We start from the raw sequence: 26,916 nt of genomic DNA, 5'->3' as shown, positions 1-26,916 counted from the left end.
TACTAAAATCTGTACTGACAAGTAAGGTTTCTTTTTATGTGAAATTTTGCTTTAGAAGACAAAGTCTATTAAGTGAAAATACTACAATATATTGAAAAAAAAGACAAAAATGCAGCCATTCTTAAATGGCACAAATGGGCTGTTGATTCTTTATGTCTGTATCCTGAAGAATTTACTGCAACTCTGTTGTCTCGAACATAAGTTCTTACGAGTAAGCCAGAAATAATTCACAGTAAATCAAACAGTAACATTTGATTACTAAACCCATTTATTTTGATATATTTAATTCTTGTTTTTATGTACAGTTTTAGGTTGATTCTGCGTTCTTTTCCTGAAGTTGCCCTGGGGGGTATCTGGTTGTCATATTTACAATGGGAAATAGCATACTAAGGCTGTTTATGTAACACAGGATTTAATCAGTGCACACTTTCAGTATGTGCTTGCTTCCATTTGTTTATTATAAAAACCCTGCAGCCTAATTTACAGTTTAAACCTTTATAAAATTGTAATCCACAAGGCGGAAATAAAACAAATGTTATTCTAGAGGATTTTTTTTTACTCTATGTATGTATATCAAGGAAAAAAAATAGAAAGAGCTCTGAGTTTTTTAGTGGCTTGTAGCAGTTACAGTAATTTGATGGCTTTTAAAAAGTTGCCAACATTGGCTTTTTACAACTGAATGACGAAGAGAATTCATGGGTCTAACAACACTTGAAATAGTAATTCATGGAAGTTATTTTGGGTGGTAAGAGAAAGCAAAACCACCCGCATTTTCATACATAATTTGTTGAAACTGAGAGGGGCTGTTACCTAATGCTGTGTTTGCCATTCTCCTTGTATTTTTTGTCTTTGCCTGTTCCTTGCCAACTCCAGGCTTCCGCTGCTCCTCTGTGTCCCCAGCTGCACTCAAGAGAAATGCAACCAGCATAGTTCGTGCCTTATCATAAAAGTCACTGCTAAAGCTGGGACGTTTTACTGGTTGTGCATTCTGGAGGAAAGTTTTAAAGAATTTTGTCACTTAAATGTTATGTTTTTAAAAATAATTTTGTATGTCAAAAGGATAAAATAAGCAATCAGGGAAACAAAGTATTCCTTTGCTAATGTCTGTCTTCTGTGATTGCTTAGATTTTACACTGAGAAGGAGGAACAGCTTTCTAGTCATGAAATGCAATTTTAGATTATTTTTAAATTTAGAAATAAAAAGTTATCTTGATGGATGCAATTGTGTTTAGTATTTTTATTAATGAACAATTTGTGATCTGTTTCCTTTTATTTTGAAAGAAATGGCTGCAAGCAAATGACCTTCAGAAGGAAGTGTATCAGCATCTGGCCTATTATGTACCAAAAATTTACTGCAGGGGTCCTAACCCTGCTCCACAAAGAGAAGACATGCTGGCACAACATGTTTTGCTGGGACCAATGGAATGGTATCTTTGTGGTGAAGATCCTGCATTTGGTTTTCCGAAGCTTGAGCAAGCAAACAAACCTTCCCATCTTTGTGGCCATGTTTTTAAAGTGGGAGAACCTACATATTCTTGCAGGTAGTTCAACTCACCATTGGGAAGTATTTATAATTTGTGATATCATGAACCATGTTTCAATAGGAATATACTGTCCTAATGAAAAGTTAATGCCCCAAATGTATTTTTCAAGTAAACTTGCAGTTTCTCATGACAGGTAGCATCACGGGAAAATAAACCACACCACTGGTTTGTAAATGGAAAGATATTAATTAATATAATGTAGAGTGTTTTCTGTACAAAAGAAGTGTAAAATTAAGAAAGCGGTTGGGGTGAAATGTCAGAGTGATTTAAGGGCATTGATCAGAAGCAAGCAGACAGGTGTTTGTGCATATTATTAGCTGTTTAATAGCAGCTGTTAGAGTTGATCCTGTGTTTTAGACCACCTTCCATGACCTGTTAAACTGGTCTATTGGATGGTAAAACAGGCTTAACCCCCACTTGGTGAAAACTGTACTTTATGGGTAATAATTCACAGTTGCCTGATTATCTGTCAGTGGTTATCTGGTTTCATTTATTTGGTGAAATGAAATTAAGAGATTATTGGTAATAACATTTCATAGGATCTCTGGTGGTTTCTTTTGAACAAATTAAGTTGTTTCTCTGAGTTTGTAAGTGATGCATTTTCTTGGTACTTATCTTTATATTGCAAAATCTGACTCCCTTTATCTTGTGGTGGCATAAAGTCAGCCACATTCCATGTTCATGTCTTTTCAGTGAGACACTTCTATGTAATGCATAATTATCTCACTCATTTGTTTAGCCCCTTTTGCTAGTATATATACTATATATAAAAACGTAGCCTTATATATACTATATATATAAAAATACTACAATACTATAATATAAATATTTTATGTAATGTAGTAGTGCTTGTAGACAAGACCTTACCATGGTCTCTGATCTGGAAATTACATTCTTGGACCTCTTCAGAGAGCTTGTAGGGCTAAACTTAGTGGTTTGAACTGATGTATTGTGTGCTGTATTTCTCTCTGGTGTTGAGTAAAAAAATGTCTTCTCTGATTGCTGAAGATTGTTAGTAACTTGTACTCTGTACTTGAGAGAACTTGCTTGGGTTTATATTGTTTACCTGTCTATACTGTGTTCTATAATTCATCCATTTACTTGCTTAAATACACCTCTTGAAGCCAATGGCTTTATTGCCCAAATATACATGCTACCCAGAGAATATTTTAAAGCCTCTTCTATTATAAGAAAATACTTCTTTTTCTCCTTCATTTGTTTCCCTCTCGATTGGAGCCATTCCTTTTCTCCTTCCTAATAATTCATACATTAATCAGAGGGTTCATATTGGTGATATTTGAAAATTACCTGTTGTAAAATGTGTAATTAAAGGCAAAAAAATTGTTTAATGTTGCTTTCCCCCTCCCTCTACTCCCCACCTTTTTTTTTACCATTTTCAGAGATTGTGCAGTTGACCCAACCTGTGTGTTATGCATGGAGTGCTTTCTTGGAAGTATTCACAGAGAGCACCGATACAGGGTTAGTAATACTGCTGGAATATGTGATGCCATCATTAATAATCTTGTATGTCTATGAAACTCCTTGCTTAAAGTTTAAGAATGTATATATAATTTCAAAATAGGAGATGAGCACAAAGTTTGGAATTATATCTGCTTGCAAGAACTTACTTGAGTGTTTTGATCCAAGTGTAAATTTTGAAATTTAACAAAATATTGAGAAATTAAATATTATGCTCAAAAGTTAAGCTTGTGTTATTTTCAGCACCTTTAGTGAATTCTACAGCATTACAGTTGTTTTTTGGCTTGTGTTGACCTTGATGCTTAATTATTTTAAAAGGCATGGAAAAGCTTTAGTGAAGAAACAACTTTTGAATAAAACTTGCTTCCTCTTAACATCTGAATTTTTACCAAATTCTGCACAATACTAGGATTTTTTTTTGTTTTAAACATGAAGTTAAAATAGCGAACTAAGCCTGTTTATTTTTGTAATCTACTGCTATTAGTAGTACAGATCAGTTTAAAAAAACCCTACAGACAAATCAAGAAGGCATCGGTGTATTTTTAAACTGAGAAGCTTAGTGACAACTACCAGTGCAGCATTTTCTGTAAATGGTTTTGACTGCACTGCACAGCCTTAAATGTAAGTCTGATCACTGCATGGTTGCACTCAGAACTAGGATTTAGGAAAAAAATCCAACCAACCTCTTGCTCCAAGAAATCCAACCCCATTTGCTGGTATCAGCATGTAGGTTTTTAGTTCACAACCTTAGTGAAATGTCAAGTCCAGGTGATGTGCAAAAGTGTAATTAGATGTAGTTTCAAATGTCTGTCTAATTTGCTGACACTGTAGTATGCACCTGTATCTACAGAATGTATCTATGCTGAAAAAAAAAAGGTGAAATTCTTCAATGAATCAGTTAATTGTTGTGATTCAAAAAGAGTATTATTACTCTTGCTAATTCGAAGTGATCATAGCTTTAAAGTTAATTTTATTAAAGAGTGAGAATACACCATTAGAATTTTCATGTACTTCTTTTTATGGCTTTCACTAAGACTTATGTGGGCAATTTTTAAGTTTTTTCTGTAAAGCCCTGTTACTTTAAGTAACACATCTTTTACTCACTGTTTAATAGTACTATGTGAAACATTTTAGCTTTCTTCAGGTGAAAAATATGAGAATATGAAATAGTACAGATTGTAAGTAAGAGGTTCAGAATAACTGAAAACCAGAAAAAAACTCCCTCAGGTGTGGTAGAATGGGGGTGTTTGAAGCTTCTGTTGGGTTGTTTTAAAAAAAAATCTGCTTTTGGTGTAGGCAAACTGATGAAGTAGATAAACTTTGAGCCATCATAGAAACAGACACATTCACTGTGCTTTTTTAACAGAATACTGGCTAAAGCTATCAGTTGGTGTTACCATGCTTTTGATCGTGTATGTATAGGTACCCTCACATGAACGTTGTGGTTTTTTTTTCCCCAAATAATTTTAGATGACAACATCAGGTGGAGGAGGTTTCTGTGACTGTGGTGATACAGAAGCTTGGAAGGAAGGTCCTTACTGTCAAAAGCATGAACTTAATGCTTCAGAGACTGGTGAGGAAGAGGTAAATAACAAAAGAGGGCATCATGTTTCAAAACATTGTTAATGGCCTATATAGGGGTGTGTGTGTGTGTGTGTGTGTGTGTGTGTGTGTGTGTGTGTGTGTGTGTGTGTGTGTGTATGTGTGTATCTCATTTTAGTCTTACATACCATATATTAGATATGGGAGGAAATTTAACAGCAATGTTTGAACCACGCTGTTATACAAAATCAATGTCTTATCTAACAAGTTATTTAGAATGACATTTTCTGCTATAAGGATTTATTTTTTATGCCTTGGTTGCCTCTGCAGCTTTAGTTCTGTTTATTTTCTGCCTTATTCTAAAGGTGAAGGGAGTCTGCCATGTGGAGAAAAAAAAATCTATGTTATCATCTGCATGAAGAAGCCAAATTAAGCTGCCTGTGCAACATACGTTCTTATTTTTACCAAAGTGACGTGCACGGTTTTAAAAAATCAAAATAACTTTCTATTACAGGAATGCTGCAATGGAGATTTAAGATAGAAGTCTTTAAAAGATTATTTGGTGTGGAGAGGGTAAAAGAGAACATATCTTCACCAGTTCTCATAGCATAGCAACTTGGGCGTATTAAATGCAAGAAAACATCTGCTTCTTACAGTGTGAATTCAAACTGTTGGACTAGCTGTTCCAAAACACTGTTGTTGTTGTTAAAAGTTTGTGTGTTCAAAAGGAGGTTTAACATAATCGTGTAGGGAAAAGGAATCAATGGCCAATTAAAAATTGCAGATACCATCTTTGGTGTAGGAAGTGTTAGTGTCTTAAGTTAGTGGAGACCAGAGGAATATTCTTTCCTTTTCTGAGTCTTCCCTTAGTAACTGTTATTACATCTCAATCATGAGAGTAACCAGTTGGGCTTCTGGTCTAGCCACTTGTGGGTTTCTTACATAATCTAATTTCTGTGAGATTTTTTTTGAAGGGAAGATACAAGGTGAATTCTTGTAGGAATTTTGCTGGTCTGATGGTTTAAATGAAGCTGTATTTGCAGTGACACTCATCCTTCTAAAATCTGTTGTCACTATCTCAACCCTTAAACTCTAGCACTGCTGCACCAATTTTCCAGTTTCTCTGCATACCACTTTACATTAGTGGGCAGCTTTAGAAAAATGTTGTTCTGAAATGTTGGGTGGACTGCTGCTTCTCTGTCCAAAGATGCCCACACAGTGAGTTGTGAGTGACAGAAGTTAAGGTACTGAGAAGATTTTGTGCTTCTTCCCCATGAGTGATGGTGGTTTGAGATGTTGTGCTGTGTTTGAGGTAGAGCAAGGATTGAGCATTATTGGGGCCTGTTTTCTGCCCTTCCCAGATACGTGTCTTTGTTGGAAGTGCTGGGGATGTAAGCAGTGGTGCTGTTTAAGATTTGCCTTTGCTTTTGGTGACTGATAATTCTCTGTGCCCTAGATAAGTTTTAAATGAAGAAAAAAAAAAAGCAAAAAAACCCAGCTACTAACACTTCTGTAAAGCTTCCAAATATACAAAAAGAATCTTGGAGTGGGTGAATAACCTTTACTACAAGTGAACTGCTGACTGTCAAGGGCTTTCTGTACATAATGCAGACTTAAGTTCAGAAAAGGTTATTGTGACCATTTTTATGCAATATAAACTCTAATGAAATGCAGAATTTGGTATTAGGTAATCCTAAATTGGAAATAGGGCTACTGTTCAATATTTTAATTGACTAAACAATTACACATACTTCAAAATATCAAATGATGAATCGAGTCAGTGACCCAATGTGTAGTAAGTGTCCAAGTGACCTGCAGGGCATGCAGTGTTCCCTTTGCAGCTTTGTGGAAGAAAGACTAAGTGTTCTGAACATCAAAAATTCAAAATAGGAGAAGAAAAATCCTTTCAGATACAAGGTTCTTTATGCTTGCTATTCACACACAAATCCCTTGAAATGGATTAGAAGGAAATGGCAGTGGTATCTGTACTACCCAGTTCAGAGTTGGCAGTGGTTCTCATTTGCTGCTCCAAAAAGTAGTCCCTCTGAAATCACAGGCTGAGGCAGCGCTTCTCTTCCTCCTCCTCCTCTCAGTTCCCTCACCTGCAGCAGCAGCTGCCTCTGCTCTAGCAGAGAGAAGAGGATGAGTTTATAGTGGCTGCTGCAGATAGCAAATGGAGGGCACCCTGGAGAGTGCAGAATAGGCAGAAGGCCAGTGCATGGTCCACATACGAAAGTGGAACAGCTGTCTGTGAACAAAACTGAGACACGGGCAGATCATTATGAAACACCTAGTTATATTTCCCTGTCCCTGCCCATGGTAGAGGAGTGAAACTAGATATTCTTTAAGGTCTCTTCCAGCTCAAACCATTATTTGATTCAAGCATTTAATTATGTATATGTCACAGCACGTAAGAGACATTCAACATAAATCATGATCCCAGTGCTCTGGATTTTGTATTAGCTTCAATAGATAAACCTAACACCTGTAAATTCGTGTCAGGTATAGAAGAAGGCAATAGATGGATAGTTGTTTGTGCTATACAGTTGGTAAGTGGAACAAAAGATACAATGATTTCAAATAATATTTTTGAAGGCATTGTGGCAAAAAGGGGATTTTAATATGGCTGAGGTTAAAAATCCTATAGAAGAGCTACTAGAAGGTGTGCAGAAGTGGGAACAGTGGAAGTGAAAATGGAGAGAAGTTTGAAAATTTAAGTGGGTGATCAGAGGCAAGTTAACATTTATGTATTGAGTGTTAGGGTACTGCTTTGGTGATTGTCAGTGAAGAACAGGAAAAAGAAAGCAGGATTATTATTGACTATTCCTTTCAAATGTAAATTCATTTAAAGAGAGACATCATTAAGGAGACCTTGTAGCCTTCCAGTATCTGAAGGGGGCCTAAAAGAAAGCTGGTGAGGGACTTTTTAGGATGTCAGTAGTGATAGGACTAGGGGGAATGGATTCAAGCTGAAGGAGGGCAGATTGAGATTGGATGTTTGGAAGAAGTTCTTCACCATGAGGGTGGTGAGACACTGGAACAGGTTGCCCAGAGAAGTGGTGGAAGCCCCGTCCCTGGAAGTTTTTAAAGCCAAGGCTGGACAGGGCACTGAGCAACCTGATCTAGTGGGAGGTGTCCCTGCCCCGTGGCAGGGGGGTTGGAACTGGATGATCTTCAAGGTCCCTTCCAACCCTGAAAATTCTATGATTAAAGGGGCTTACATTTTATTTGACAGGGAGAGGTGCAAATTTGACAATTTCTGGTTTGAATTTACTTCAATTTCTCAATTGCTATTGATGTTCATTTTCCAGGATCCTCTTGTGCAGTTACCAGAAGATATGGTAGCAAGAGCTTATAATATTTTTGCCATCGCATTTAAATATGCAGTTGATATATTAACATGGGAAAAGGAAAATGAATTGCCTGGCCTTGAGATGATGTAAGTATAATAGTATTTTTCTTCTGCTTTTTCTTTTGCCTAAAGGTCTGCACATACAATAGAAAATGTAAATTCTGATTTAATTTTCTTCCCTTCCTAAATTTTTCAGGAATATTTTGTAGGCAAAGGACTAAAATGCTTGTAATAGATTTGTTTTTCTCATATTTTTACTTTTGTAATTATACAGTTCATTTCTCTCCATAAAGATGAAAAAATGCCTTTGTGATAACTCTATGTAAAATACAACACCCTAAAACAAGTGGTGGGTTCATTTCTTGTGATCAAAGGTACAGATTTTTCTGATCTTATGATCAGAATGGCAAAAGTATTTGGAACTTTCAGTGATCTACATATTCCAAATTTTGAAGCAGTACAGAATATTTCAGTGTATTGCACCATCATAATCATCATGGATTCATGTGTGATGTTAACTTTGTGTTCTGTATGTAGTATGTAAAGATGCCATGTAACTAAATGATGGAAATCAAAAGATAGCATTTAATTTGTAGAAATTTAATAGATTGTGGTTTTGAGGATTGTGGAGTTTGAGCTTTAAAAAAGACTACCAAATTTTCTGTTGCCTAATAGACCTTTGTGAAGGATTAGGGAAGCAGCTGTTACAAAGTAATGCCAAGACAAGTTAAATCTCTGAAGAAGCTATGGGGGAGTGTATCAAGCACAGCTGCAATGGAAGGAAATGAGTTTTCCTTAGTAGGAAACTATCAATTCTTAATTAACTGATGTTCAAAGACAATCCTCAGGCTCAAGTATTGTCTTCAGATTTTGCTCATTTTGGACTTAGTTCTGCAGTAAAAAAATGCATGTTCTAATAGAAGTTAGGGGTGGTTTGTTGTTTTCATATACATGGATATGTGTAACAAAAGAAGCCCAGGTTTGTGTTGTCTGCTTGCTGGAAAACTTCATTAAACTAGGTGTTGATTATTTTAATTGCCTTCCTTTGAATTATATAAACCAAATCCTTTCTTTGAAGTGAGAAGAGTGACACTTACTACTGCATGCTGTTTAATGATGAAGTCCATACCTATGAACAAGTTATTTATACTCTTCAGAAGGCTGTAAACTGCACTCAGAAGGAAGCTGTTGGTTTTGCAACAACAGTAGATAGAGATGTGAGTAAATTAATTGCTAAAGCTTTTACTTATATTTACCCTGATGTTTATTTTATCTGACTGCACTTACTTTAGTTTGCTTTCCCAAAGTGATTGAGTGCTGTGTGTCAGGCCACGCTTAAATGTCAGTCCAAAGCAGACCTAGTATTAAATACATGTTTCAGTGGAGCTGTATACCATTAAGTCTTGTGAGTGTAGATAGCAGGGTGTCTCTCTGTCCTCTGTCAAGGACAGGCAGCATCTGGTATAATTTGTTTTCTTTTAATATATCATGCATTTTGGGAATTCAAATATGTAACTATATACAGTAATTTAAAAAATGAAAGCAGTATGAAGGCAGGAATGGTTAACATGCATCTAAAACTTTTACTGTATCTTTTATAGTCATTTAAAACACAGTATTTGAACTTCTTGTTTAGAAGCTGGTGGTAATGTTACTTCTTTACAAATTTAAAGGGACGTAGATCTGTTCGATATGGAGACTTTCAGTACTGTGATCAAGCAAAGTCAGTAATAGTGGTAAGTATATTACCTACTTATTTGCCTCATCTTAAACAGAAATAGTCTTTGCTACACAGTTTAGGATATGTTTACAGTAATAACTCTTCGCTTTTTAATAATACAAAGTGTTGAAGATGCTATTTACAGTATGCACAGTAGAGGTATCAAAATACAGATTTATGTGGGTTTTGTTTGTTTTTGTTTTTGGTTTTTTTCCCCCCACTGTGGTCTCCCTTGCACCCAAAATAATTTCCTAAAAAGAAGTTCCCAGGTGTCTTTTTCCTTCAGACAGCAGCCTTTGATGAGTAACTTCAAGTGTAATCTTTTAGAATTGCATGTCAGTTTGGATCTGTGAAATTAAACTGTTATGGGTTTTCTCCTATAGTATGAAGCTATTTGCCTCTTTCACAGCCATAACCGTGGCAATTGTTATGATTGAAGTGTGAAACTACAAATGCACTGTATTTTATGTGTGTGCATTTATATGTGTGTGTGTGTGTGTATATATATATTAATAATACCTATGTATTACGGGGTTCTTTGACGTAAGAATATAGGAATAATATTTTCTATTTATTTTTTCTTTAACTGCTGCAGTGCAGTATCTAATCACATTAAATAGTTTGTGTAACACTGCTACCAGTGAAAAACAAACACTGCAGCTAGTGTTACTGGTCTTAAACTGTTAAAGATATTTTTAAAACATTAGCATATCTTTATGCAATGTTTTTAACTTGCTACCTCTTCAGTCAAATTATTTCTATGTGTAATCTCTAACTATTAAGGTTACTAACACAGAGACGAGAAGAAATTCTTTCTTAACTCTGTATACTAAAGTTGTATTATTGAAAGTACTCTGTGGACCATCTGTTTCTTGGTGGACTGCTATGTGACTTGCACATCATGTTGTAGGGAACAAATGTGCAGGGCTGTCTTAGATTGTGGTACTGCTTATCAGTAAACTGCAGCAAATCACTGTGTACATTGGTAGGAGGCCAGGAGTGGAAAATGGGCTGCCTAAATATGTTGATATTGTGTAATAAGGCCCTTCAAATATTAATAGGATAAACAAAGCTCAAACTTCTTTTGTTTCTTCCATTTGTAGATGTTAGTAATTATAATATGCACTAATAATGTAAATCACTGAAATTACTTGTAGAAATGCTGTGTTTCTGTACAGAAATATATAGTAGTCCTCAATTAAATAAGCATTGTCTCCTTTTTTCCCTTTTTTTTAAAATAGAGAAATACCAGTCGTCAGACAAAGCCATTGAAAGTACAAGTTATGCATTCTTCTATTGTTGCCCATCAGAGCTTTGGTCTGAAGCTCCTAACTTGGCTTGGCAGTGTTATTGGATATTCAGGTGAGAAAACTTGAACTGTCATGAGACATGTTGGAGAATCCTTTTGAGGCAAGCTAAATTCCTGAAGCAGTGTGGTCTACTTATTTCAGATATGTAATATATAAGGCAAAGCTATTAACTTTTTAGATTTCATTCTGTTTTCTCTTATTGGAGTGCTATTCTGAGTTCTGACTTCCACATCAAAGTGCTACCAGTCTTAGACTTCTTGCATACCTTTTCCTGTTCAGTTGCTGTTGAACAGAAGCTAAGAATTGCTATCAATTGCTGTATGCCAACAAGCTATGTTTCAGTCCTTAGTTCTTTTTAAGTGAATTCAGAAAGTTGAAAATTAACCTAATTAAGTAAAACAAAATCATGCAGAAGTCATTTGATGAATGATCAAAATGGTTGCTTCAGAGTTTGTTAAGTAGAACAGAGAAAATACAAGTATGTGTGGAGGTTTTTGGGTAAGTACAGAAGCCAACAGATTAATAATCCAGTATTTGGTAAGAGCTTTCTTCGAAGGAATCAAGATGCACTGTATCACTTTTATGCAAGGGCTCTGTGTTTTGGTTTGGTTCAGTTCCTCCTTTATCCTGAGGAATAACAAGGTTGTGAAGATGTGGAGCATGAGAAGAAATAAAAGGAAAATGTGTCAATCTGCTGATGTGTAGAAATGTAGTTTCCTTTGCACTGTTTTCTGTGCATCTGTAAATGTTAACAAGCATTATTAGCAAAATATACTCAGCTGTAACATTGCATGCATGTTCTGCATAGGTACAAGATTGTATGTTTTATTAGACTGATAGTTGACAAACTGCCGAGATACTGGGCATTGGATCTCTATGCGTTACCTTTATTGACAGATAAGTAGTTTATGTTTTTGTAAGTTACTTTGTAAAGAGGCATAAGTCAGACGTTTGGAAAGTTAGGATAGCAGTTTAACTCCTTGCCTGTTTTGGTAGAACATTATTAATATAGGTATTAATATAAAGGAGATACATGAAGATGTTTAATTTCTGAGATGAATTTTCCTTTCAGTGTGAAGTGTAGGCAGGCACTGTCTTATGTTTTTTGAGCCCAGTTTATTGCCATGGCAGTTGTGCCAGAGAGAGAGGTCATTCATTTTCAGCACTGAATAAGTAACTTACGTATGTTAATGGAGTAGTAAATTACAGATGACAGTGTTGAATTTATAGTTTGATTTGTGTGTGGGTTTTCTGGAATTCTGGAAAGTTCAGTTCGTTAAGTGTAATGTCCTTTATGATTCAGAAGGGCAAAATGTTTGATGGTAGCATTATATGTTTTCTCTGTGACCTACAGGCTAAACTGTTTGCAATGCCTTACACACCTTGGGATGCAGGCTTACAATGTGGTCTGAAATCTGGTTTTGTGAAAAGCACTTTTTTAAAAGTTGGCTTCCCTTGGATTTTTAACAAACACACCTAAATGTCTAGATTTCTGCTCAGCCTTTTAAAACAGCCTGCTACCATTCATCTGTAATATGGGGTGATAGAAGTGAACTGCTTAGGTGGTGATATTCAAGTGCTCCTGACCAAATGGAGATGGGCAGTTGGAGGAGTCTTGTGCTCTGCCACAAACTTAGGTCAGATGATGGCTGTGAAATTAATATCAAACTCTTGTCAGTGAATAAAAGGAAAAACTTTACTATGGAAATTTGTCACAAGCTTGACTACCACATCCTTTTTAGCAAATGTCAGTTCTTCAGGGATAAGCATCTGTTTGCCATTTGTTGAACAATGCAGTAGTTTCAGTTAATTCACTACTCTCTGTATGTAGCTAGTTGAAATTGAATTCTGCAAAGCAAAAAAAGCCCAGATTGTAATAGGGGTTCATGGACTGTATAGAACTGTGCTGTGCAGGACATGGTATGATATGTATGGTACTAGGCCAGTGCCAGCTCTACATAAGAAGCTGAGATTGCTCAGCAGTGTGCATGAATTAAGAGTAAATGCGTGTGAACCCTGTAGTTGTGTCAATGGATACACCTTACTTGCAGTGCAAAGCTAGGCTGACCATTTTTACTGTTTTCATGTCTGTGTTGTGTTCTGTTGCAGATGCAGGTCTGTGTGCAAGCATACAGTAACTTACCTATTCAAATAAAAACAATTATTATTGCTTTTCATTAGAAAACAAAGAAACTTTAAAATAATAGTAGCCAGTATGTGTAAAAAAACCTCATCTATAAATAATTTCATATATATATATATGTATTATACTTTTCCTTTTGATAGGACCCAGGAAAAATACAACCTAGAAAATTAGACTGCTGTATAATTACTTGTTACATTAGTAAGCCAGCAGTACTTTTAATTTGATAACTTTGAAACAGATTATTTTTGGCAGTTTTCACAAGGTTCCTAATGTTCCCTAGGGTTAGAGTGAAACTTGCAAGGTATTTGTGTTTCTATCAGCAAAATATGAGTAGCATTACTCATAGTATTTGTCAAGAAGAGAGCCCTATGGCTTATACTGTGTCTTATGAACATTCCAGTCTGTTAAAATAATGTACAAATTTGTGTTTAACCTGTAACTAACTTAGATAATTTCTGTTCATTAAGATGGCCTTCGTCGGATATTGTGTCAAGTTGGTTTACAGGAGGGGCCAGATGGTGAAAATTCTTCTCTTGTGGATAAGCTAATGCTGCATGATTCTAAACTGTGGAAAGGTGGGTTTTCTCAAACTTGTGGAAAATACTAAACTGTGTTATATATATACGGTTTCCCTTTACCTTTTGTATCTTGATAATTCCTGGTTGTTTTTACTGTGGTGTATTATAGGTAGAATTGTGATAATCTGTGTCTCTATGATGCATGCCAAATATACTGAAGAATATAAGGAGACCCATTTGGAGAAAGGGTTGATTTTAGATCAGATTTTTAAAGTAGTCTGAAGTTAAGGCTGACTTGAATATGCAGATGACAGTGATAATTAAGGGAAACTGAGTAATAAATGGAGTGATTTGGCATTTGTTTGCTTTATAGGATCACAGCATCTGCATCATACTAACTGAAATGCCTCATTTTAAGGGGTAGGGCAGAGGTTTTCTGCTTTGACTTGTGTTTGTGTTCATGTAGTATTCTTAAGTGTTATTCTAGAGCCCTTAAAATTATAAAAGCCTGATTGTTATAATGGGGTGGTGGGCTGTAAAATTGCAATTTTCAGGAAGTAGAGATTATTTCTTTCCCATCATGCTTTCTGTGTCTGGTATCCTGGATGGGCATGTAAGGCCAGGTAGAAGAAGGAGAAGCAAAAAGACAAAGCGATATATTTGTCCTTTGCTTATTTAGACATGAATATAGTAGTTTGATTCATACTCTCCCCCAGTATATTTTGTTCTTCAGTTTCGAGGTATCCTACACAGTAACCTCTCTTTGTTGTATGTATTTGGAACTTCTTGGAGCAGCAATAAAAGAAAGCAGTAGGGTGAAGAGTGGATGTAGTACGGAGAAAAATTTTCTTTTATATTTTGTTTATCTAATACCTTTATCTTGTATGAATGAATTCCTGGTATTGACATTTTTGGGAGTTTTTTGACTGCAAATTTCATAATATGAAAGCTGCTACTTTTTTGGACCATACAATTTTTTTAACACAGGTTTTGTTACAATAATGTGTAAACAGCATTCAAAGCTACCACTCAAAGAATTTGTGTTTGTGTTCTTCTTAATTCTTTGCTACCACCTGACAGGCTTGAAGCAGCTTCTGCTCTGAAATGCACACTTATCTCATTCTGTAAAAGTTTGCTTTTCTAAATGTTTCTATGATATGTTGATATAAAATAATGACATGCAATATTTCATTTATTTTTTACTGACAGGAGCTAGAAATGTGTATCACCAGTTATTCATGAGCAGTCTGCTTATGGATTTGAAGTACAAGAAACTATTCGCTATCCGCTTTGCAAGAGTAAGTATTTCTCTTACAAAGAACCATTAAATGATTAAACTGGTTAGTGAAGAGAGTTTAGTTAGCATACAGTCCTTTAAACAAACTGTTATCCAGAATTTGTTTCCTTTTTCCGGAAGTAAAAAGTTGAAACAAAATGCTGACTATCTTACTTCTGTCTTCAGAATGTTAGTTATAATGGTGTCTCATCTCCTGGGAAGAAAATGGGCTTTCCAGGCTCCCCAGAACTAAACCAGTTCAGGTGTTTTTGTCTTCACTGTCAGCTCTGCAGGCTGTCACTTTTTCAGAGCTAATCACATCTCATTGTTGAGGTGTGGGCTGTTACAGCACTACTCAGAAATAATGCTGAAATTCAGTTATGCTAATTAATATTTCTGCAGTAGCAAATACTGTAAGTGCTCTAAACCAGCACTGCAAAATTCTGCTCATGCTGCTGAAGACCAATAACTTGTCTGAGCAGAGAATAGAATACTGGCCTTTATTGTGAAAATGAGAGTGAGTAGATCTTTATTATAGTGAAATTGGACTAGGTCTCACGTGTAAGCGTGGGTTTTTTTGTAAAAAAACATCTATATAATAATTTTTAAGAGCTACTCTTCCCTTTATGATGGCATTAAAGTTTCCCAGAGCAGACATTTAAATAAAAAAAAATCAGGTCAGTGTGGATTAGAGGTGAATTTCCCCTTGTTGTTTAGAATTACCGGCAGTTGCAGAGAGATTATATGGAGGATGATCACGAGCGGGCAGTATCGGTGGCTGCTCTGTCTGTCCAACTCTTCACTGTACCTACTCTGGTGAGTAGTGCCTGTCTTTCTTTTAAAAACTGATAGTTGGCACTCCTTGCCTTTTTTTGCCTCCTTCTTAATAGAACTATGAGCGATTGCAGAGTGATTTTATGAAAGATGACCACGACAGAGAGTTCTCAATTGCTGACCTCTCGATACAGATATTCACAGTGCCTTCTCTTGTAAGTACTGAAAGACCAAAAAAGGAAATCTTTATTTGTTAAAAGCAACTCAAGGTTCTTGAATCAAGACTGCAGATTTCTTTTAACATTTCTGTGCAAATGCATGGCACTGCTGCTGCACAGCAGTCAGACTGTTTACATACATTGCTGGGGGTTTTGAAGGTGAAGTGTTCAGCATTGCAGAATTCGAGTCTGACTTTCCAGTGTGGGCTAGGTGTTTTTTGGTTTTCTTTTTAGATTTTTCCTTTTCATTTTTAAAGAAAGGTACTTTAGCAACACACATATGACAAGCTCATCAAGTTTGCATGTCATAGTTAGAATGTAACTTTTTGGTTCAGTTTTATAAATTACCCACTTTACGTTGATTTTTCCAGTCAACGCAAGTGGCAGCAAAAGTTCTTTCATGGTATTCCCTACATCTTTTGGTACTTCTAGACTCAAATGATGCTTTCTTTCAGGTTTCCAGTTAATTTTTGTTACAGTACTTCAGGCAGTGTTACTTCTCCTGGCTCACTAACTCTACTGGCCTTTCACCAGCTTATGCTTGTTTGTGAAACATTTGGTTTTTTGCTACAGTCTCCAAATAAGTCAGTCTTTGTTTGCATTATGAACTAGACAAATTAAACTTCAGAGCTGTACCAGAAATAAAAGTCTGATTCCCATAGCCAGAATTGTTTAAAAAATAAATGCATCTGAATCCCCACAAATTCAATCAACTTTATTGAGCTCTAAAATTCAATGGTAGCATGGCAGTTACAACATTGAGCGAAGTTGGTTTTCCATTTCATAGGGCTGGATGTTCATGGAAATTTAACAGGACCTCAGGATTTTGTTTCCATGGTTCAGGACAATGTTGTGTTACCTCTTTTAATTTTGATGCTGTCTGTAAGAGTGTTGCCAGTATTCAGATTTGCAGTTAGGCTGAACTAACTAGTGTTATTCAAATAGTTATGGTATTTTTTTCCTTTGGAAGATGGGGTGGCAGAATAATACTGATTAATACATATTTTTTTTAAGAAAGGAATTCCAACTGTTTCCTTAGAGGAGAATAATTGCAGTGTCATTTTTACATGTTTTCTTTTTCAAAAATCTGCCAAAAGAATAAAACAAATAGGTTTTAAGTGTTTTGTACAAGTACGGAATAGATATGATGTGGAAGTAATTTTGAGCTCCTACCACATGAAACAAGAATTAGTATTACATATTTAGAGCCATTTGGACTGATTCTTAACTGAATTAATCCATTGAGTGTAAAACCACCCCACTGCCTGCAGTAACATTTTCAGTCGGATCTTAGCAATTTAAGAGTTTGAGCTCTCAAGTTTTAACTGTGGTTGCTTGGTTTGAGGGTTGATGGGTGGTTGTGTTGATTGTTTGTTTGTATGGTTTTTGTGGAAGGTGTTGACCATTGGATGTTATTTTTTTTCCCTGCAGTAGAAATTGTATTTTGGAGTATCATTAGCTCCTGTAGAACCCAGAAACTCCAGCCAACATTGACAGTATTGTTGAGGTAGATCAGAGTAGCCAATCTTTTTGAATCTATGAGTCACATAGTAAAATCCTCATGGAATCTGAGAACTGTAAGACTCACCTCATTTACCTTGGAGAACCAACAGAATGGGAGGGTTCTGGAAGAGCTCACAAGTAAGAGATAGATGTAACTTCTTAGGGCCCCCTACTCTCTTGTGAGATTGGGTTAGGTTAGGTTGGGTGTGGAAGATGTTCTTTTTTGGACTTTGCAATGTCTGTTGATTTGCTGCATACAAAATATGGATATATGCAGTGGCCCTTGAGGGGAATCATAAGTCATTTCAAGTAATTGCCACGTGGAAATTGCACTTAGCAGTTTAGAAGATGTTCTTTTCACCACAGTGCTTGACAGTTTGTAAACAGAAAGCAGAAGGGCTGTTACTCCCCTGAAAGGCTTGTACTTAAATTATATGAGAGGAGGCAACACATACTTAAAGGGAGGTACAATTTAATTACAGGATGCATAATAATAATAATAATATATGTCTTTCATAATTACATAGGTTAGCAGGAGCCTAACCACAGTCAAACTTGAGTACAGAAGGGATCTGAAGAGAGATCTGGATTATGATAGTTTCTGGCTAGATTACTTTTGGCTTTTGTGAATGTTTGGAAGATTGGTTCTCAGTATGTTCTTCTGTTTTAGTTACTGCTTTAACTATTTTGGATAAAAATTCGTGTATCTTATAAACTAGCTTCAAGGTGCAGTGTGAAACTCTCCTTAGCTGTGTCTGTTAATTACACTAAATTTCAATGTACTTTGGCATAGGCTCGAATGCTAATAACAGAAGAAAATCTCATGACCACTATCATCAAAACTTTCATGGACCACCTCAGGCACCGTGACATCCAAGGCAGGTTTCAGTTTGAACGTTACACTGCTCTGCAGGCTTTCAAATTCAGGCGTGTTCAGAGCCTTATTTTGGATCTCAAGTAAGTATGTTAGTTATGTGCTGATTTGATCAGTTGAGGACGGGGGGAAAAAAAAATAAATTAACACTTGTATCTTTGTATTGTGTCCAGGTATGTGTTGATAAGTAAGCCAACTGAGTGGTCAGATGACTTGAGGCACAAATTCCTTGAGGGTTTTGATGCCTTCTTAGAATTACTCAAATGTATGCAGGTATGTAAATTTGTGAATCACAGTATTTGCCCTGTGTAAAAGCACAAAGGTAGCTATCATGATATAAACACGGAGGAAATTGAATTTACTCTCCATTTTATAACTTCAGTGCAGTACAACTTTTGGTGTCATCAAGTCTTCCTGAAAAACAACATATCACGTGAATTTTAAATTTAGTTTGTCATAGAGGGCAGTAAAAAGAGAGTGATTTAGAAAGAAATATGTCATATGGGGTGTATTTTGCAGCTATACAGGCAGACAAGACAAAATTAATGGTGTAAGCAAAACCTGGACTATCTTAATCAATTCTACTTCATAGCAAGAGATCAAGTTACTAATTGTCAGCAGAGCTGCTCCTTATATTGAGGAAAAAATTGTTCCTGACATACAAATAGACTCTTCCCTGGTATTTTTTTTCCCCAGCCTTTTCATGTGCTAGATTATCTTGAGTATTTTATAAGCAGTACAGCTTTTACAAGGGCAAATTGACTGTATTGATCAGTAAGGTATAAGTCAGAATCACTCCCATTTGTCAGTACTGCAGCAGTATACCTGTCTCAGTAGTGAGCTTTCATTAGTTAGTTTATGATAGTCTGTTGAATAAATTGTAATCCTCAGACAGTGCTGGGTTTTTCTTCTTATGCCCTGAGCTGAATATTAGGTACTGTAGCAGCCAGTCTTTAGTTAGTACTTAACTACATTTAATAGCACATGCCTAGAAAATACATTCAAAACCCAAATGTACATGTAGATAATGTATGTATGCAAATGTTGTTGGATGGCTTGTAATACTGAAATCTCTGCACGTGTTAATAATAATTAGAGCTCATATCCCAAACCATTTTTGTCCCAGTATCATTTGCTTCCAATTCCTGGGTCAATTTCTCATTATTTAGATGTGTATAATTCCTTTCCATTTGGTCCCAGTCTTGTTCTTTCCTCATAGAACAATATGGTTATAAGGACAGATAGTAATGTTGTCTGTGTATTTCAGTGATATGTTATTGAAATGCGTAATTCTTTTTGTGCTAGGGTATGGATCCAATAACTCGTCAAGTAGGACAACACATAGAAATGGAACCAGAATGGGAAGCAGCATTTACACTGCAGATGAAATTAACACTTGTTATTTCAATGATGCAGGACTGGTGTGCTTTAGATGTAAGTTCCTTCTGGATTGTTTTTCTATATGAATACCTAAACAAATATGTAACAATTGAGGAAGACACAGAACTTGAAGATGATACTCTCTGTGCAAGTGCAAATCTTTTCTGTATTTAAACACATCTTCTATGGCTTGAACTGACCAAGTCATAAGGATGTGGCTAAGCCTTTTAAAAGGTATTGCAGAGAGAGTTCTGTCACACATCTGGAAGTTGTGATCATCACAACACTATCAGGTTATAATCTGGGATCTAACAAATGCTGCTCGATTATGAATCAGATTTATACTCCATGAGTATTTCAAGCTTCAGCATGGTAAAATTCAGCTGTGAAACAACTGGTCTTGGAATATTTGAACATTCAAGCTGGCTGTAATCCATCACTGTTAGATAAAGTTTAGGTTTTACTAAACTGTGATCTTTCTTTCAGGAAAAAGTGTTAATTGAAGCTTACAAGAAATGCCTGGCTGTGTTGATGCAGTGTCATAGTGGTTTTACTGATGGAGAGCAGCCAATTGTTCTCAGTATGTGTGGACATTCAGTTGAGACCATCAGATACTGTGTTTCTCAGGAAAAAGTTAGCATCCATCTCCCAGTGTCTCGCTTACTTGCAGGTATGGACTAGTTAAAAAGCATATCAGGAAATGAAAAATGGTGTGTAAATGTGGTTTGTATTTCTGTGAGTACACAAGGAACCATGGAACAGTTGTTTTAAAACCTGAATGGGATGCATTTTGCCATTTTCTAGCTGATAGCAAAATGTTCCCAAGTGCTGGATAAGTTATTACTGTATCAGGCCTGGGGGAGAATGTCTTACACCACTGGATTTGTCAGTGGGGTGTGTTATAGGCAGTTACAGTGGCTTTTGCCATTTTTGTGATGCAGAAGAAGTGCAACAAAATACAGACTGTTGTTGACTGCTTTGAAATATGGTTTGCTGTCAGATTGAATAGGCAAATCAATGTTTCGTTAGAAAACAGGCAGATGTGTCACGAGAAAATTAAGATACAATTATCTTTATATTGTGCCTGTCTTGTTCAACAGTTAGGTTGAAAAGTATTGAATTTTAGTTTACAGAATCAGAAAAAAAAAAATTCTCAGGTAATGAAGTGAAAAAGGCAATTCTTAGGTACAAGACTATGCAGGTCATAGTCTTTGAATGTGTGAGTCTTTAAGCAAAACCTTTGTATCTTTAAAACAAAGAATTCGGAAAACCCTTACATGTTTTGTAGGAGCCTCATTATATGTTCCTGACATATTTGATAAACTTCTAAGGACAGGTAGGAAGGATGGGGTATCTTTTGTTGATGACTTGTCGTGATACACCAAGGACTCTGAGCTGTCACTGAAGAGACACGAGAAGGTCAAAAGAAAGGAGAAAATCCCACTTGTACTGCAAATTGGGAAAACTTTAATTCTCCTAAAATGTATGCTTTGTAATATGTCTCTTCAGGAAATAGTTGTGTTGCAAGTAGGGTGATAAATCTGCAGACTTACTTGTATCTGCGTCCAGAAAATGGTCTGATATTAAATTTGTTGACCTTTTTTATCTTATTTGAGTTATATAAAATATTGTGTGTAATAGTATGTATGTATTTGTTTCATCTATTTATGTAGGCTTGCATGTTTTGCTGAGTAAAACTGAAGTGGCATATAAGTTTCCAGAGCTGCTACCCCTGGTATGTAATTAAATGTAGCCTATTCATTAAATATAATTAATATTGAGTGTGAATTTATTATTATTAAATAAAACCAAGGACTATTTGCTATGAATTCTGTTCAGAGATACTATCTTTAGTAGATGAAGTTACCCTTTAAAAGACTAATAGCTAGATATTTGTGACTGGAGCAATAAGCAATCAGTGTTGCTCTCTTAAGACTCAAGTTTGTGTTTTGTTCTTCATGCATTACCTTAGTTTTGTAGCAAACTGTTTTTAGAAACTCCATGCAGGGCCTGATTCTCTTTGGCCTAGGTTTTAATTTTCTTCCCCAGTTGTTTCTTGCTTCCTGCATGTTCTTAATCATGTTTTTATATTTAGGGGGAAATTAAAAAGAACAAGGTAAATTAAAAGAGGAGAAAACAACAGGGAGAAGAAATCTCAGTGTCTTTTGAAAGAAATAGTACTTAGTCTTTGAATGAAAGAAAACGAATCACAATGTTATTAAGTGAATACTGTTTACATTTTAAAATACAAAACCTGCTGTCTTTCAGAATAAAGTAAAGCCTTTGTAAAGACAGTGCAAGGTTGGTGAGCAGCAATTGGATAGATTGTGAATAGGCTCATCAAAGCTTTGTAACAGATAAGTTGTATTTGCTTCTCTTTTGTATTGCCAAAATATGTTAATGATCAGAAATATCTTCCTTCTTCACTTCACTCCCATTTTCTTTTCTCTGTCCATAACGAAAATTGTATTTTCTTAATGCAGAGTGAACTTAGCCCACCTATGTTAATAGAGCATCCCCTTCGATGCCTGGTCCTCTGTGCCCAAGTACATGCAGGGATGTGGAGAAGAAATGGGTTCTCTCTTGTTAACCAAGTAAGTACAGAATAGCTGTAGAATGACTGTTTTCTGATAACGCCTCCAAGAGAATTTCAGCCCCCAAAACCTCCCTGTGTTGGTTTCAAATTTTACTTACATAAATCTGATGGGTGGCAATTCAAAGTAGGCATTTACATCAGCATTCTTGTCATTTGAATGCTAGTGTTCTTTTATTTCCTTGTCATAAGTTACATTTTCATTTCAGGACTGCTGCACTGCTCAGTGAACTTACTGCTCTGTGCTTTAAGAAATTTTAGTATAATGAAGTTGATGACTCTAGCCTTTTTCCCCTATGCTCTCCAACAGCAGCATGAGTACAGAATTAGATTTGTGCATCTAAAGTGATTTTCTCAGCAAGATATGGCTTACAGCAGAAATAGGATTTATTTCTGATAGATACTGATTTTTTTGCAAGAAACTTGTTTCCCTCCCACAGACCCTCATCTTCAGTAGATAATTGCAATGCATGCTTATGTACAAGGAGGCTGAATTAATCTGCTCAAGCTTACTGTATTCTGGTACTACTTTCCTCTTAACCTAAAGAGTCTTTATAATGTGATGTCTTTTATTGTCATTATTTAAAAAATGAGCTCTAGTTACGTACATTTGTAGCAGTTTCCATTTTACTATAGACAATGTCTGTGTTAATTTTCCCTGGTTGTCAGGATCTTGAAGTTAAGAGCCTTGTTTAGTTTAGGTAATGTGGGTACCACAGTCTGAAGTCCTTTCTCTTTCATTTGCTATGGAGAGCTCATGTTCAGCTGGCTCCTTGTGGATATTTACCCAGAAGTTAGGAATGGACATGGATGTGTGGAGAAGAGAGGGGAAGCAAGCCTAACTCTCCCACATCTGGTCTTGGTTACACATGGTGTGTCTGTAGAGCAAAGGTTGGCACACTGGAGTTAGTTACCATTCCCTGATAGAAACCTGACAGCCCTCTTTATTTGTCCATAATTATGATAGAATCATCCCTTCACACATTTCAGTGTCATGGAGCAAATGCTATGTTGCTGCTGCTCAACACAGTGGTGTTAGCTCCAAGGAAGGTTTGGACTAACTACATTTCTATCACAATATTAACATTTTGCCAAAGCTGGCAATTCCTGAAAGATTATATCTCAAATAATTAAAGAGCTATTAATGGAACAAAGAAAAAGCATTTCTCTTACTGCAGGGGCTTTTTCTCCTGTGAATTTCAAGCAGGTTATTACTAAACAAGTAGATGTATAAAAAAAATAGCCCAAAGAGGTCAACAAGATTTTTTTTTTTTTTTTAAGTGTGGGCAATCTAGACATTAGATCAATACAAACCAGCAGCAACTATGCTTGTTTTGTGCTATATAAAAATACTTTTTGCATACAAATATATTTGTATAGTTTTTTCAAACCGTGGGTTGTTTACTAATACTGTATAACAAAGTTTATTTTCCAGAATGATAATAAGTATAAATTAAATATGATGTTTATTAATTATTGTGGTTTGTTTCAGATTTATTATTATCATAATGTGAAGTGCAGGAGGGAGATGTTTGACAAGGACATAGTAATGCTTCAGGTAACCACATGTCCCAATCTTTGCTTTTATCAAGCATTTTCAGGATACGTCTGCAATGTTTTTAGCTTCACCGATACCTTTTAATGACAAAGGGACTTCTAAGTTTTATTGTATTTGTGTCTTTATGGGATAATTCGTAAAGGAAACACTACTGTTGAATTCCTTGTTTTTAAATATGCTGTGGAAAGTGCAGAATCCTCTGTGTGACACCGATGTAAAGCTACATCTTCAAGATGTAGTATTTTAACTAATGTGTTTTGCTGTCCTGGCAGCTTTATGAGTCTGCAAGTTTTCAGTAATGTAATCAATGTATACATGGCCTCTTCTCTCTCCCAAGTTGGCATCTAAAATGCTGGATAGAAAATGGAACCCCATGTACATTTGCAATGTATTTTGTTTTTCCTTCAGAATAGATTTCAAGAGATCTGACAGTGTACTTAACTCTGACAGAGAGATCTGATGCATTACTTGCACATTAAGAGTAGGGGAAGCTAAAATTTGCAATCAATATGCATAATTCACTTAGGCAGCAAAGTCTTTTCTTGGGAAACCCCTCAGATTTTACCTAGGGTTAGCAAAACCCACTAGGATACACGTGTCTTGGGTGACTTCTGCTATCAGACATAAGGCTTGATCTGAGCTTGATCATCTGCAGCTACCCATCTGGGTAGATATCTTTAAGCTTTGTTTCAATTATTTTGTCTTAAAGATGGTGCCATTGGCAATACTAAACTACCATCAAATACTTAAAATTGGCCAATTTAAATACATTGTTTAATAAACAGAAAAAAACTTTGGCCAGTGGTTTTCAGAAGTGGAAGCAAATGTAACTACACTGAAATATCAATACTTTACAGGAAGATTTGGAAACTCTTGTGAAAGTCTTCAGCCTCTATCTTGAGGATTGGAATTTATTTTTAAAACTTTTGCTCTATATACTTAAGTGATACTATGCTTTATGAAAGTTGAACCAGTAGGAAGAGGACTGTTGAGACAAAACCCACCAACCAAAAGCTTTTCATTGGCTTTTATTTAGAGTATTTGAGATCACAACAATGAATATTTTACACTTAAAAGGTCTTCAGAAATCACTGATAAAGCATAGTATTCTGTTTGTCAAATTTGCTGTCACTTGTGTTATTTGAGTCCTAAGAATAATGAAGTAATGAAATTTTCATGCCCAGGGCTGAGAGAAGCATGGATTTAATAAAGAATATACTGTGAACATTGTATATAAATGTAGAAACATACTATAGTAACACCAAGTCTGTTTTCTAATAATTTCATTCTTTAATAGACAGGTGTGTCTATGATGGATCCCAATCACTTCTTGATGATAATGCTGAGTCGCTTTGAACTTGATCAGATATTTAGTACTCCAGACTATGGCAAAAGATTTAGCACAGAAAATACTAACAAGGTATTTCATGTATTACTGCAAAAGAATGTCTACAATTTTGTTTTTGAAAGTATGTCAGATGCTGTTGTACAAAGACTATGCAATTTGTTGATGAAAAAGTAAAACCTATCTTACTTTATCCTATTTTATTAAAAAAGTAAGACCTATCCTTGTCCCTGCTCATGGCAGGGAGGTTGGAGTAGATGATGTCTAAGGCCCCTTCCAACCTAGGCCATTCTATGATTCCATGCTTTTAATTTATTTTGACCATTTTGAAATACGCATAAATATTTTTTACTATCAAACCAGTAAATGTAAAACATATGCATAAGTTTTGTGTAGTTTAAGAAGTTTAAGGCAGCTGTAATTGCATTTCAGCAATGTCAGCAAACATTTTGGGAGTGAAAAAAGGCAATGTTTTGGAGCAGTGAAAAAGTATTTTCAGTGTATAGAATAATTCTTTTACCCTGAATTGAAAAATGTAAATTTTTTTTTGTTTGTTTATTTTCATTCAGGATGTTGTTCAACAAAATAATACTCTTATAGAAGAGATGCTGTACCTTGTTATAATGATTGTTGGTAAGTTCATAATACGCTTAATTTTAAAAAGTTCATCTCATTAATGGTCTGGAGTGAGCATTCTTCATTGTCAACTTAAGTTCGATTCTATTTTGAACTTCTTGTAGTTCTGACTTATGTCCTGGGAGAAAAACCTTGAAACTAGCTTAGATTAACATAATGAATGTTTTTGATGCTGATGGGTGAACACAAGACTTCACAGAAGAGACATTTTTTTCCAGTCTTTTTCTTGACATTTCAAAAGAAAAGAAACAAATGTTTAAAATCCTAAAAAATCTTAAATTTTAATTTTACAGGTGAAAGATTCAGTCCTGGAATAGGACAGGTGAATGCAACAGATGAAATAAAACGAGAGATCATCCATCAGCTGAGCATCAGGCCAATGGCTCACAGTGAACTGGTAAAAGCCTTACCTGAAGATGTAAGTAGCTTGGAGGGAAAAAACCAAAATGCAGCTTCAACGTTGTAAGGCTGATTGCTGAAAATTTTTCTTACTCAAGCTAGTGCCACAGACTTCAAGTTAGTGTGGAATGGGAGTGACATGATTATGCCAAGTAATGTTAGCATGAGTACAGATTATTAGTTGTCACAGAGAAGGTAGGGAGCACCTATGGAAGAAGAAAAAACATATGAAAGTGGCAGGGGCCTGAGGGCTTTTTCAGCTCTTTGTAATTTTTAGTAAGTGCATCTTTCTTACCAGGCCATCTGGCCAGTTGGCTCTACAGTCTGCTTGCAAACTCTGAATAGATGTTATAGATGTGAATTGGTGGAGCTATCATCAGTTAGTATATTTTAAAGCCTAAAAGTAGCTGAAGAGACATAGAATCAAACACAGTATAATGACCTGTTTAACATAGGTGCTGCCACTTGCAAGGATAGAGGCATTTATCTAAATTCTAATGAGAGTGGTTTTGTAGTATAGCAAAGCTTAATCTTTTTCTTTAATGAATTTTTTTAAAGTAATCTTTTAATGATTTTGGAAGGCAGTCAGAATTCAGAAGTTCATCTTTTACTATATTGGCAGTATTTTAAGGATACATTTTGAAATTTTTCAGTGTTCTAAATATTTGGGACTTAAAATATTTGACTAGTTACATTCTAGAGTAGCATTATGGTTTTAAAAAATATTTTAGGGTTAAAATGAAAGAGCA

At 35.6% G+C, this 26,916-nt stretch overlaps 1 protein-coding gene across 4 annotated transcripts in view; it reads left to right on the top strand.

The window, feature by feature from the left end:
* Nucleotides 1-26,916, top strand: part of UBR2 (ubiquitin protein ligase E3 component n-recognin 2) — a 54,178-nt gene that overhangs the window by 3,646 nt on the left and 23,616 nt on the right. For 2 of the 4 annotated variants that reach the window (XM_071739539.1, XM_071739538.1), the window contains exons 2-21: nucleotides 1,282-1,541; nucleotides 2,945-3,023; nucleotides 4,494-4,607; nucleotides 7,877-8,004; nucleotides 8,996-9,134; nucleotides 9,591-9,653; nucleotides 10,879-10,999; nucleotides 13,561-13,668; nucleotides 14,821-14,909; nucleotides 15,778-15,876; nucleotides 18,176-18,339; nucleotides 18,430-18,529; nucleotides 19,562-19,690; nucleotides 20,123-20,306; nucleotides 21,310-21,371; nucleotides 22,120-22,230; nucleotides 23,722-23,787; nucleotides 25,085-25,207; nucleotides 25,702-25,765; nucleotides 26,062-26,186. In XM_071739539.1, coding sequence (XP_071595640.1) covers nucleotides 1,282-1,541; nucleotides 2,945-3,023; nucleotides 4,494-4,607; nucleotides 7,877-8,004; nucleotides 8,996-9,134; nucleotides 9,591-9,653; nucleotides 10,879-10,999; nucleotides 13,561-13,668; nucleotides 14,821-14,909; nucleotides 15,778-15,876; nucleotides 18,176-18,339; nucleotides 18,430-18,529; nucleotides 19,562-19,690; nucleotides 20,123-20,306; nucleotides 21,310-21,371; nucleotides 22,120-22,230; nucleotides 23,722-23,787; nucleotides 25,085-25,207; nucleotides 25,702-25,765; nucleotides 26,062-26,186 — 2,328 coding nt within the window. Of the gene's footprint in view, nucleotides 1-1,281; nucleotides 1,542-2,944; nucleotides 3,024-4,493; nucleotides 4,608-7,876; nucleotides 8,005-8,995; nucleotides 9,135-9,590; nucleotides 9,654-10,878; nucleotides 11,000-13,560; nucleotides 13,669-14,820; nucleotides 14,910-15,604; nucleotides 15,704-15,777; nucleotides 15,877-18,175; nucleotides 18,340-18,429; nucleotides 18,530-19,561; nucleotides 19,691-20,122; nucleotides 20,307-21,309; nucleotides 21,372-22,119; nucleotides 22,231-23,721; nucleotides 23,788-25,084; nucleotides 25,208-25,701; nucleotides 25,766-26,061; nucleotides 26,187-26,916 lie in introns of all 4 variants that reach the window. The other 2 variants (XM_071739540.1, XM_071739537.1) reach the window with 1 other exon arrangement.

The sequence above is a fragment of the Heliangelus exortis genome, chromosome 3 (assembly GCF_036169615.1).
Source record: "Heliangelus exortis chromosome 3, bHelExo1.hap1, whole genome shotgun sequence".
Lineage (NCBI taxonomy): Eukaryota > Metazoa > Chordata > Aves > Apodiformes > Trochilidae > Heliangelus > Heliangelus exortis.
Note: the sequence above shows the minus strand (reverse complement) of the source record. Positions and strands in the feature narration are given on the sequence as shown.